The following is a 13,938-nucleotide window of genomic DNA, read 5'->3' as shown; positions in this document are numbered from 1 at the left end:
TCAACTGTCAAAGATAATGTAAAGCAGAAAAAGCTACTGGTCCAAAACATACAGGAAATCCAGGACTCAATGAGAAGATCAAACCTAAGGATAATAGGTATAGAAGAGAGTGAAGACTCCCAGCTCAAAGGACCAGTAAATATCTTCAACAAAATCATAGAAGAAAACTTCCCTAACCTAAAAAAAGAGATACCCATAGGCATACAAGAAGCCTACAGAACTCCAAATAGATTGGACCAGAAAAGAAACACCTCCCGTCACATAATAGTCAAAACACCAAACGCACAAAATAAAGAAAGAATATTAAAAGCAGTAAGGGAAAAAGGTCAAGTAACATATAAAGGGAGACCTATCAGAATCACACCAGACTTTTCGCCAGAAACTATGAAGGCCAGAAGATCCTGGACAGATGTCATACAGACCCTAAGAGAACACAAATGCCAGCCCAGGTTACTGTATCCTGCAAAACTCTCAATTAACATAGATGGAGAAACCAAGATATTCCATGACAAAACCAAATTTACACAATATCTTTCTACAAATCCAGCACTACAAAGGATAATAAAGGGTAAAGCCCAACATAAGGAGGCAAGCTATACCCTAGAAGAAGCAAGAAACTAATCGTCTTGGCAACAAAACAAAGAGAATGAAAGCACACAAACATAACCTCACATCCAAATATGAATATAACAGGAAGCAATAATCACTATTCCTTAATATCTCTCAACATCAATGGCCTCAACTCCCCAATAAAAAGACATAGATTAACAAACTGGATACACAATGAGGACCCTGCATTCTGCTGCCTACAGGAAACACACCTCAGAGACAAAGACAGACACTACCTCAGAGTGAAAGGCTGGAAAACAACTTTCCAAGCAAATGGTCAGAAGAAGCAAGCTGGAGTAGCCATTCTAATATCAAATAAAATCAATTTTCAATTAAAAGTCATCAAAAAAGATAAGGAAGGACACTTCATATTCATCAAAGGAAAAATCCACCAAGATGAACTCTCAATCCTCATCTTCGATTGGTTTATATACAAGTGTGCAATTTCTAGGCTTGAAAGTAAAATGATGCTATCTGGTGCTGGATAGAGGAGCCTTATTTTTTATTATGGCAGCTTGCTATTTTTGTAACATGGTGACTTGGTTGAACACAATAAAGTACAGTAGTAACTGATCTCCCCCTCTTCCTGGATGAGTGAGGAGATGATTAAATGTTGATGTCAGCATCCATGAGCATATTCAGATGAGCTTCTGCTTCTGTTGAAAAGGATGCTGTGTTTGATTGTGGTCCGAAGCTTTGAAGCACTACTTGGCATCTCCTTCCTTGGAGATCTCACTGTTTAAACATAACAGATTTGATAGCTTGTTGATAAGGTGAGGTCCAGCTTGTCTCCACTAGGTCATCTTCATGTGAATCCGGTGGTTATACGGTTTTGTTCTAGGGATATTTCATTTCTTTAATAACGGTCTTAGCTGACATTCATGGAGAGAATGAATCCTTAGAACTGTGCCACTAGTGAAAGGAAATCCTGTCTAGAGTATGTTTCTTTACAAAGCTGTGTCACACCATCCTTTGGGCCCTCTGCTGGAAAAGTAGAATCAAGTCTCAAATAATGCCTTTTAAATTGTATCCTCTAGTATTATAGATGTAGGACAGTACTGTATCATACCTCTGTGGATGTAAAATAGCTTGTACCTGCTTTATGATACGTAGTAGTGACTGTGCTTTATCAGAGCTGTTTTTAATGATGTTGCTCAGAATGTTTTCTTTCCAGATGATGATTGAGAGGCTAATTTAAAAAAAAAAAAGGTGCCAGGTACCACAAGAGTAACAGAACTGTGCTGTTTTCTCGGGTTTTGTTTTTTTACTTTTTTTTTTTTTTAATGGAGTGTGCTGGATGTCTCTACAGTTTTGTTTAGATGACCGCAGAACCTGGAAAAGCTGTTGCTGCTGTTGATGCATAACACACTGCTATTATTGGTCTTTTTATATAAATATAAATATATATATACAGATATATAATTTGAATTTTTTGAAACTTTACCTGTGCTGTCAACTTTCGAAAAAAGTATCCCCGTTTACTGTGTTGAGTTGGCACTGTACAGAAATTAACAGCCATATTGGTCTAGAAATGTTGAACTTAAGTTTTTTCCATTTGTACAGGGGTAACACACTGTATTAAATATGTAAGGTCTTATATACGTGGGTTTGATTACAAAAACTAATAAAGTATTCTCTAAATTAAAAAAAAAACAGAGAGTAGGCATAAACAATAAGACATAGGTTGAGAGAGAAAGGGAGGAAGGGAGGAAGGGAGGGAGGGGTGGAAAGCCCTCCCCATTCTGGGGGTGGAGACTGGCACTACAAAGCCTCTTGTCATCCTATTGCCAACTGGACAAGTCAGTCTTTGCTTTTCCCCGTGACATGTGTTTGAGCTGCAGTGGAAAGGAAATGTGTCATCTGTGGTTTGGTTTTAAAAGTAGAAAGCTAGCTGTACGTATCGTCTTAAAAAACCCTGCAGATTTAAGTTTCATAGTCTCCAAACTAGTCTTCTTAAAATAAGAAGAGAAGAAAAGAAGTGGCTTGCTAAGTAAAGGTTGGGACAGAGCGCTCTGTAAGGTAGGTCGCACATGTGGCTTTTCTTATTCCTTCCCACGTCTAAGTTTGTTCAGGTTAGTGGAGAGGAAGTGCTTTTTCAAAGATGCATACATATATCTAACAATGTAGAATCGTTGTTTTCTCTATTGCATTATGAAAAATTAAATAAACTGTATAATCAATGAGAGCTAGGAAAATTTATAATTATTAGTATGGAGTTTTAAATCAGGAGGAAGGTCTTGAGTTTGTACTCTAACGAGTTGAAAAGCTTTGGGTTTTTTTGTTTTGCTTTGTTTCTATATTAAGGAAATACATTCTTATTACTAAAACTTAGGAATTACAAATCTGACTAAAAATGATGAGACAAAAACCAAAACCAGAAGATCAAAACCTTACTAACCCAGCCTGGCCTCTGCGGCATAAATTAGAGATGTAGGAACAGTCTCGATTCTCAGGCAGTTGTGAGCCAAAGAGACAGTCTCATTTTGTCAGCAGTTTGTGTACTGGGGCATGACGGCACATCTGGATGAAGGCAATCAACAGCAGACCTATTGTGTTGTCCTGCAGTACACTGCTAGCATGTGTGGTGTATTCTGCACTGTGAATGAACTAATGTGATTAAAATAACCTGTATTAAGTCATTTTAGCATTGAATACATAAGTCTACTCTGGTAGAAAAGGATGGACATTTCTTACTAAATCAATTAAAAGTGCTTTTTTTGGTATGTGACTGACTTATAAGGTATCCAGAGAATTCTATCATTCAACTTGAAGACTGAACTGAATACTATCACACAAAAGTCAGTGCACTGTATCTTTAAGCATCTACCAACAGTCATGATCCTAACAGTGATCTGGATCCCAAAACACTGGGGTTTTTTCCCCTCTCCATTCTTAGTATAGAATATTAGTCAAAACATAGTTTCTAATTAGCATCACTTACTATATGCTATTCCTGTCTGTGCAACTTAGCATACCTCATCTGTTAGTCTCAACTTCTGGGTTTTATTCTGATTCCGATATTGTCGAGTGGCATGTATTATACCATAGCAAACCTCCCTGCCTCAAGCGTGACTAGCAGGTTGGTATCTGTACTGCTTGGAAGTAGTTTAGAGACAGAATCTTAGGCCCTAACCTAGACTTGGAAGGAAAAAAAAAAAACCCTCCACATATTCAAGTTTGAAAGTCACATCTATAAAACATACAGGGCAAGACAACTACAAGACAACTATACTCATCAAGTCTCAGAACAGTCTAGTGTTTGCTCAGTCTCCTCTCATTTATTCTCTGACTGAAAGTTACTCTGGAGAACTGGTACAGTATTATAAACACCTCATCTGGTCCTGGCTACCCACCTTTGATCCCAGAACTCGGGAGGTAGAGGTAAGCTGATCTTTTAAAGAGCAGAAACAACTCACTTCACTAAAGGTGTAACCAAATGTCTCTTGCTAGGTTAGCGTACTTGGGGCAGACATGACAGCCCCAGGGAGATCTCTAAGCAGATGGCTAATAACAAGAGCTAAGAGCAGAGTTTTGTCCTTTTATGCATTGGCTTCTAGGAAGCTCCACACCACAAACTGAAGTTCAGCTTTTGGGAGGAGAGGTGGGATGCAGGCTGAGCATGTGCTACCACAAGGCCATGCTGGCTGCTGGGTCTCAGCCTTCAGAGTCAGGCGCTGGGTTCTAGGGCCCCAGGAGCTTGATGAGTGATTCCTTTTAATTTTTCTCTATAATTTCTTTTGTAGATTTCTGTTAAAATGAGGGATTAAAAAAATGTCAGTTAAAAATGACAAGGGTGGCCACCTTTTATATACCTTTTGAGTGCCAAAGAAGTCTTTTGGTTTTCCTGATTCTAGGCTGAGAGAAGCATTATGCCTCTGCTATTTGGAAAGCCATAGTCAGCTATGGCAAAAGACGTGGAATCAGCAGTGCCCACAAAGCTGCATTCTAGGGCCAGCATCCTCAGACTTTTAACATCATACTGGAAAGGACAAACAGCATTCAAATTCTCACCAGATGCACACTTGCTCTCAAGACTCCACCGAACCTTCACCCTCCCCCTCCCACAAAAAAGCCACTTTTGATAACTTTTAGAGCTTGAAACAAAACTTTCAAGGCCACATTCTCTTTTACTTCAAGATAAGGACGAGCTTCTCAGAGGGGGGACACTTCAGTAAGAAGAAGCCTTCAAAGAGGAAGCACAAGCACAAAAGCAGAAGCATCTGACTGCAAGCCAATGTCCAAGGCACTACCTTAAAAGGGAGAATATGTAGAGCTACGGTGTTAAGGTTAAACATGGTAAACGTAATTGCAATGCTAATTTACAGTCTCATAGTGAACAACAAAATTTTTGATTTGTATATACATTCTAAGAACAGGAATGAAAATTTAGTTAAAAAACAGTAACAAATTCAATTGAGAAGAATTCAATAGCCAAGGGTAGGTGTGGATCTCTGTGTCCTTGTGTTATCTCAGTGCACCCTGTTAACTACAATTACTCCACATGCCAGACACTGTTCTCCACAAACTAACAATTGATATTGCTTCTCAACAGATACCAGTGTACCTGTAGGCATGGAGCACACAGGACAGTACCTGCATCTTGTTTTCCTGATGACAACAGTGTGGTCCTTGTCTCCTGGAACAAAAGCAAACTATACACATCTGTGGGCTAACAGTATCACTGCCTCGGGTTCCATTAATCAAAATGGCACGAGCAGACATCCAAGTGAGAAGAACACAAACCTTGTCACTCCTTCAGTGGGTCACAAGGTGAGTGCCTTAGACAAGCCTGCATCATCTCCCGTTGTGACTTTAGCTCCTACATCTACACCCAGGTCCTCCACGCCCCATGCCTTCAGAAACAGTTCTCCAACAGCAGACATCAAAAGTCAGGGGGAAACTTTTAAAAAGGAAGTCTGTGAGGAGAACACAAGCAACACGGCCATGCTAATTTGCTTAATTGTAATTGCAGTGCTATTCCTTATCTGTACCTTTCTGTTTCTATCAACTGTGGTTCTGGCAAACAAAGTCTCATCTCTCAGAAGGTCAAAGCAAGCAGGCAAGCGCCAGCCTCGGAGCAATGGTGACTTTCTGGCAAGCAGTGGGCTCTGGACTGCTGAATCGGACACTTGGAAAAGAGCAAAGGAGCTAACAGGCCCCAATCTCCTGATTCAATCTACTGGTGTGCTTACCGCTGCCAGGGAAAGGAAACAAGAAGAAGGAACTGAAAAACTCAACTAGGCCATGGTTTGGAAGGGGAAACGCAAAGCAGCAATGAGGAAGGTTGCGTTAAAAATAAAGCTGGCTGCTGGTATTTCACTTCCGTGTTTGCTCAGATGATCAAAAGTCTGCCATGCTGTTTGTTTAGCATCAAACAGACCAGAGGGAGATGTATGCCTGCTGAAGTCTTATTTCTGTTTCATACTTCATGTTTTTAAGAAAGTGAATAAAACAGCAGCAGCTGAAGAACTAACAGAAATAACATGAAGTAACTAAACACTGCTGGGCAGCAGCGGACGACCTCTGTCTGAATGTACTTGAACTTGAAGAGTTCGATTAAGTCCTCAGAGCCAAGCAGATGCCACAATGCCTAGCAGAAGTCAAATTCCTAACGTTCAGAGTTCAACTGCAATGCAACAGCTCCTTCTCACTGGATGAGACAGAGCCCGCCCCAGTGGTCTCTTAGCACAGCTGATGTTAGGCTCCATCTCTTTACCTTCACATATGGCACAAGGCAAAAGTGCTTTTCTACTACACATAACACATTACAACTTAATTTTGTACAATAAATGAAAAAAGACTTTAGAACAATGCTGACTATGTATCTCTCATTTACGTTGCTTTAGAATGTGTTAGAAAAATAAGAAAAACAACACAACCAAAATAGATGAGATGCACACCCACAACAGAAGGCTTTAACTATAAAAAAGGTTTAATATTCAAGAATAACATTTGAAGGGACCAGAGAGATGACTCAGAAGGAAAGGCACTGGCTGTTCTTCCAGAGGACCCTGGGTCTATCCCCAGCACTCACATAAGCCTAAGAGCTGGCTGCAACTCCAGTTCCAAGGGATCCTGGCTTCCTTGGGCACCAGGCATAGGAATGGTACACAAACACAAAAGCATAAAACATCCATACACATAAAGTAACTTTTCAGAAAAGAATGACATTTATATTTTGTCTACAGTTTACTAGAAGGTTACTAAAAAGCACCAGCTAGGTGTGGAAGCACACATCTCTACTCCCAACATTCTGGAAGCTCAGATCAGAGGTTTTTGAGTTTGAGGCTAGCCTGGCCTGCACAGTGAGACACTGTCTTAAGCATTAACAACAAAACATAACAAATGCCTTAAGGTTGGTCAGAGTTTATAGAGTCTAAGGATGCTAAGTAATACAAATAATCACTTCCACTTTTACTCTCCAGAGCAGCATGGATAAAAAAAGAAAGTCAATTGTGTGTTGTGTGTGCAAGTGCACACCTGCATGCATATGTATGTGTGTGTATGTATGCACATTTGAGAGTACAGGTGCTCACAGAATCTAGTTTACTCAATATCCCTGAGGAGCTGGAGTTACAGGTGACGATGAACCACCTGATGTGAGTATTGGGAATTGAACCCGGGTCTTTGCAAGAGCAGTATGTTCCTTTTGTCCTTTTAAATATATTTATTTATTTATTAATCACATATCTAGCATTCTGTCTGCATGTATGCCCAAAAGCCAGAAGAGGTCACCAGATCTCATTAAAGATGGTTATGAGTTACCATGTGGTTGCCGGCATGTGCTCTTAACCTCTGAGCCATCTCTCCAGCCCAGTATGTTCCTTTTGTAAACATTTAAGGATTTTTATTTTATGTGAGTGTTTTGCCTGCATGTTTGTCTATGCACAATGTTCATGAAGTACCCTTGAAACCCAGAAAAGGGTATCAGATCCCCGGGAACTGGAGTTACAGACAGCTGTAACTTGCCAGGGGGTGTTAGACTTGGGTCCTTACAAGAGAGCAAGTGCCCTTAACTGTTAAGCCGCCCTTCCAGCCCCTTACCATTTCCCTCATAGTTAGTGACTCATCCCGGCTACACATCAGAACCAAATAAAAATGTCAATACCTAATTCTCATGCCCTATTCCAGTTATAATGAGCTGATTTTCAAGTGAAGTACTTGGTGTTTCTTCCTAATTCCCTAGATGGTGTTTCCCTAGATCATCATATTCACTTCTGTCACACTCTGTCACTTTAAATTCTGGGTTACATCTTTACATGAACTGTGTGTGGAGGGGTGCATGAAATCAAATTATTTTCTTTCTTTCTTTCTTTCTTTCTTTCTTTCTTTCTTTCTTTCTTTCTTTCTTTCTTTGTTAATGTGTACAGGTATGTTGCTTGCATATGTGTCTGTGCACTATATGTGTCTGGTGCCCACAGAGGCAAGAAGAGGGCACCAGCTCCTCTCTGGAACTGGAATTATACACAGATGGGTGTGAGCTGCAATACAGGTGCTGGCAGCTGAACTTGGTTGTTTGGAAGAGCAGTCAGTGTTCTTAACTGCTGAGACCAATTTTCTCATGAATTTATTACTAGTTAAAAAAATTCATCTCCCTAAACAGTAAATCATAATGTTACACCAGACAAAGCAAAATGTTGAAAAATGAAAACCAAAGCACGAGAGCGCGAGCAGACCCTTGGACCAGTGTCTCTCTTTCTCTGACATCTCTTCCGGCTGCTCTGCCCTAGTCCTTTTGCTGTTAGGAGGTCTGTGGGTGGAGTGAGGGTTTTGTTTGTTCTGTAGCTCAGGCTGACCTCAAAGCCACTGTGTTTGATGATCTTCAACACACCAGAGCCTCCTGCTCCACCTCCGAAATGCTGAGATTATAGGCACGCACCATTATGCCACACTCTACTTGTCTTTTCAAGGGGGAAAACAGCCCTGACTGGAAATGACTTTGGACAGTGCTCCCGTTTTCTATAAATTAAAGATGAGGTTGGGTGGCAGATGCAGAGTGATAACTCATAGTTATCCTCATAGAATCAATTGCTATAAACAAATACTTGTCCGAGGAAACTAAAACAGAATAACTTCTTTCTAAAGACAGGAAAGTGACTAAACAATTCCTTCCATATTAAATACATTTGTCAAATATAACATAAGACTTTTATTATGTACTCTAAGAATATTTAAAATCTATTCCTCAATACTTGATTTTTAAGCACGCAGCCTAAGAATGATACCTTAATGGGAACCTTAATGAAAAAGGGTAAAGCTGTCTACAGAGACAGTTTCCTAAGTTATTTTTGAACAAAAACATTTTTATTTTCTACTCCTGGATATAGTGAGTATCATCTTAATCTAAAGATTTAAAAGAATATTAAAATAGTAAATTAAAAGCTTTATAACAGCAGGGTGTGGTGGAGGCACAAGCATTTGGGAGGCTGAAACAGGGAGATTGAAAGTTCAAGGCCAGTCTAGGTCATACAAGACCCTGTTCTAAAAAATAAACAAAATCTTTATCCCCCCAATTAAAAGGTTTGTTTATGGGGCTGGAGAGATGGCTCAGCGGTTTAGAGCACTGACTACTCTTCCAGAGGTCCTGAGTTCAATTCCCATCATGGTGGCTCACGACCATCTGTAATGGGATCCCATGCCTTCTTCTGGTGTGTCTGAAGACAGCTATAGTGTACTTATATAAATAAAAATAAATAAATCTTTTTTAAAAAGTGTTTATAACATTTTTATTACATTCTATTACTTTTAAGTCCCTACAGGTTAAGAACTAAGTCACAGTAATTTATGATCTTTGGCAGTGACTAAGGACAGTGTTCCAAATGTTGGCATTTACTGTATCTGCTATACTGTGCACCCAGAAGGTGTTTCCATTTATTTACATCCCATAATATGTCAGGGATTGCAATTTTCACTTTTCAGATGAGGAAGAGGCTAGAGGAAGACCTGTTTAAAAAAACTTTCCACTGGTACGGTGAAACTGACAGCAGTTGGTTGGAGCAAACATCCCCCAAAGTTCTACAATGTGGCTGAGGACTGTGATTGGACATTGTTTTGGGGTTTTGGTTTTTTTTAATAATCACTCTAAGTATCCATAACATAGATGGTTACAGGAAGTCCCTCACCCTCCCAAAAGTCACCCCTACTCCTAAGGGGAGGATGGTCACGTCTATGCCCTTCTGTGTAAATTATGTGTTGCAAACATTTTTTAAAATCCTCCGCCTTAATACTTCATTTTTGTTTTTAATTTCTGATTGCCCTCCCCCTTTTTTTTGTTCCCCACAACTTGATGCATGAAGGTTTGGCTTCCCTGGGAGTGGGCTGAGGTGTTGAGGCAGCCAGGGCTGGCCTGTACACTGACTTGAGACCATTTTAATAAAAGTGCACATCTTAAAAAAATTTTTTTCCTTCTTAGACACTTAGAGACTTCAATAGACTTGGCTTAGTCAGCTTCTCCTTTGGAAAGTATTGGGGGACTGGAGAGACAGCTTTATAGTTAAGGAGTGCACTGAGCTCAGCTGCCCATCACCTGTGTCCAGGCAGCTCACGACCAAGAGCATCTCAGCTTCTGGGGGTACCGAACCCTCTTCTGGCCACAGAGGCCACTCATGCATATATGGCATGCATATACATTAAAAATACAAATAAAAATGTCTTCTTTTTAAAGGATGCATTCGGGCAAATGCACAGCACATTGGTAGAGTTGTGCCTAGTATGTGTGATCCACAGGTAATATTTCTTCAGAGGAGGAAATGGTGACTGAGAAGGGCATTGACTTGCCTAAGATTTAAACAATACTCATTTCTTCCAATAAGAAATCTCCCTCAGAATTTACCTCAGAATATATAACTTCTGAGTGGCAAGACTCAGCTCTAAACTTTTAGATTATATAACCAAACGGCTGGAGAGTAAGGGATCAGCTACAAACACTTAAAGTCATACAGATTGTGTTTCAAAATAAGCTGTTGAAGGAGCACACTTCTTAGTCATTCTGTGGCATATTGCACTTCCTGTGGCTGCTATTGATAAACTTCCTCTGCTGCACAGAAGCCATCTCAGTGTGCTAGAGGGCCAGTTTTAATCTGCACTGAAACACCCCTTTGCTTTCTCAGCCAAATCACCAACATGTCCTGTTAGGACAAGAATTTACATTCTGCGAAAGAAGTTCACAGGTAAGTACACCCTGACAGAGGCCCTCTGATTTCTGACTTCAGTTTTGCTTATTTATTTTAAAAACCAAAATATCTTTAGTGTTTTAGAGTTAGCTGAATTCAACTCTCGACAGCTGAAGGGTGTCTACAGAAAGTTTCTGTAGCTCGGCTGTGCAGAATTTTATAAACTTATATTCAAGGTTGATATTGTCTGAAAGATTTTTATCAAGGTTTTAATATCAGCCCTTTGAAGTTTACTCAGTCCAAATATTTGTTAACATTATTTAAATAACTTTTAAGTAAGACAAGAGTTAAAAATACATTAAATTCTACAGGCTTTGACTGAACTTACAATCTCTAAAGTATTGTCTAAAATTTTAGGGTTGGGGCAGAGCCTGCTCAACATGTATGAGGCCTGAGAGGGAGCAGAGTCTAACTGACTTTCTACACAGGACTTCTACTCAGACAGATTTAGATTATCTCATCATTTTTTCCCATTATTTAAAAAAAAAAAAAAAGTCAGTGTTTCCACATGTAGACCAGGCCGACTTCTAACTCAGATCTTTCTGTCTCGGCCTCACAAGTACTGGGATTAAAAGCATTCACTACCATGACTGGTGTAAATTATTTTTGTCTAACCCTTTTAGTTTATAAACCATGAACGGTCACCTTTATTTTAAGTTAAAAAGAAATTAGCTGGATACTTACTATGTGGTCTTTGTATAAAATAAATTTTATATTTAAGTAATAATTATGATATATAGCTATTATATGTTATTTTAAAAGTTCCATAAGGCAAAAATATTATGATAAAATGAGTATGTGTATATTCACATCATCTATGTGCTTCCGTCACATACTCTGAGCTGGCCGGCTAGTGAAGAATATAAACAGAAAGAAACATCCACAGAAAGGACATTTTGTAAAAACTTGTTAGTATATGCAAAAGATACTTGCCTTGTGACTAAATGAAACAATCACAAATGAAATAAATAAAAATGCAACCCCAATGAAAAATAATTTGAAAGTGGGTCAGACCCTATTTCAACACTTCTTCAATATAACTTTTCTTTATAGCAGTCTGGTTTAATTTTTTTGGGTTTTTAAAACAAAGTGTTCCCCTGCCCCCATGTGTATGTAGACCCCAGCTGTTCTGAACTCTAACTAGGCTGGCTTTGAACGCACAGAAACCTGCCTGTGCCCTGAATGTAGGGATAAAGGGTGTGTGTACCACCACTGCTATCAGGCTTAGCTTGAATTTTTTTTTTAAATATTTTATTTATTTATTATACATGAGTACACTGTAGCTGCCTTCAGACACACCAGAAGAGGGCATCAGATCTCATTACAGATGGTTGTGAGTCACCATGTGGTTGCTGGGATTTGAACTCAGGACCTCTGGAAGAGTAGTCAGTGCTCTTAACCACTGAGCCATCTCTCCAGCCCTTAGCTTGAATTCTTTAAAGCAATGCATGTTACATAAGTTTTTGAAAAATAACGATGTTTTAAAGCTCAGAATTGTCTAAAACATGGCTAGTCTCAAGTTTCTATTTTCTAATTAGAAATATCATGTGACTCTCAACTTGCTAAATATATATCTGATGCCATTTAATGCTCCATCTTTGAAGAAGTATCACAAAATTTTCAGTATACTGTAATTATGACAACTCATTGGCTAACTATTTAAAACTCCTAAACTGCTCACAGACTCCTGGACTGATGCGAGCCTCCTGGTATTTCTTTTCCTACCCTTTATGTAAGCCTAGCCCTAAAGTTACTCACACAGTTCCAGAGACCTTACAAGGAGTCTTTTTCTCCCACGAAGCCTTTCTTGCTTATAACTCTACAGAGACTCAGCATCTAGCAGAGGTCAAAGGCTCAGGGCAGCATGGGCCCCACACTAGTGCCACAGCTTAGGGCTGGGACAGCTTGCCAAGTTAACCAACTTCTCATTTTTTTTTCCTTTTTAAGATCTAGAAGATGAAAATATGAGCACCTAGGTCATGCAAATGAATCTTATTACTCAGGAATTTTCTGGGTGCTCAGTAATGGTAGCTACCATCACTTATTTAAAATGGCCATAAAACACCACTTGTAATTCAAGATTGATTTCCTTTTCTGGTTTTTTCCTATTACAGTTTTGAAATGTCACCAGTTCAGAGACAGCACTAGTACTCTGTGCCTAACTCTCACTCTCATATGTGTACTATAATTTACTTGTCTTGCTGCCGTTGGTTTTAGTTTTGGTTTTAGGGGACAGGGTCTCCCTACAATGTAACCTTGGCAAGCAGCCCTGCCTGCCTCTGCCTCCAGGAGTGAAGGCCTGAGCCTCCACACCCAGCTGTAACTCATTTTCTTACATCAAAATAGCCAAAAGACTTAATATTTTGTTTATTTATTTGAGTCAGGGTATCATTACCTAGCCTTGGCTGGTTTGGATCTCCTTAAGTAGATCAGGCTAGCTTCAAATTCACAGAAATCCACTTACCTCTACTTCCAGTGTTGGAATTAGAGACCTAAGACACCATGCACAGTTCTAAGACACAATCTGACGTAACTATCTACACTTACCTTTTTTTCTAAGAAATGTTTTCCAAAGTTCATCAATTCCTTATTAAAATGATATACTGCTTACCATGGCTAATTTACAGCATTGATTTTACTTAGGTAATTTTGTGGTAATGGGGACCAAGCTCAGGGCCATGTGCACGGCAGACAATCGCTGTAGCCCTGAAACACTCCCAGCCCTGGCAATATTCGACAGGTACACACACCCAATACAATACCAGGGAGTTCCCATTTCATTGTAACTGTGCTTGCATATGGAGTCACTAAAAATATGTACATTTTCCTTTTTAAAAAACCAGGAAAAACAACCAAAATACACAGAGAAGGTTGAGAAATCTAGATTTTCCTCAGCAGGAGATTAAAGGATTTTAAGAAAGGTCTATACAGACTGTTGACAGGTTCTCTTGTAGTTGTCAGGCTTGTATCTGGGTAGTGTTGGGGCAGTGAGGGTGGAGAAAGCTGAAGGGCCCTTGCAGTGGATGAAGCCTGGAATAAAAGTTTGTTTGAGGATGGGTCATCTAGCCTCTGTCCTAGATGGTCAACTCTTTGTGGTTAATTCTTGTTCCCACATAGAGGCCAGTGACAGGAAATGACAATTCCCAACAGCCTCTTT

The 13,938-nt window shown here is 39.5% G+C and overlaps 2 protein-coding genes across 10 annotated transcripts in view; one reads left to right on the top strand and one right to left on the bottom strand.

The window, feature by feature from the left end:
• Nucleotides 1–13,938, bottom strand: part of Nf1 (neurofibromin 1) — a 232,595-nt gene that overhangs the window by 47,000 nt on the left and 171,657 nt on the right.
• Evi2a (ecotropic viral integration site 2A) lies at nucleotides 2,517–6,420 on the top strand. Its single transcript, NM_001044287.1, has 2 exons — nucleotides 2,517–2,628; nucleotides 5,162–6,420. Exon 2 carries the CDS (start codon nucleotides 5,182–5,184, stop codon nucleotides 5,848–5,850), a length of 669 nt encoding a protein of 222 aa, NP_001037752.1. The 5' UTR covers nucleotides 2,517–2,628; nucleotides 5,162–5,181; the 3' UTR covers nucleotides 5,851–6,420.

The sequence above is a fragment of the Rattus norvegicus genome, chromosome 10, assembly GCF_021556685.1.
Source record: "Rattus norvegicus strain SHRSP/BbbUtx chromosome 10, alternate assembly SHRSP_T2T, whole genome shotgun sequence".
In the NCBI taxonomy this organism is placed as follows: Eukaryota; Metazoa; Chordata; class Mammalia; order Rodentia; family Muridae; genus Rattus; species Rattus norvegicus.
This window is presented reverse-complemented; position numbering and strand designations above follow the sequence as displayed.

What these genes read in the sequence shown, in the direction of transcription:
- Evi2a (NM_001044287.1), top strand. Translation starts at nt 5,182, where the DNA reads ATGGAGCACACAGGACAGTACCTGCATCTTGTTTTCCTGATGACAACA.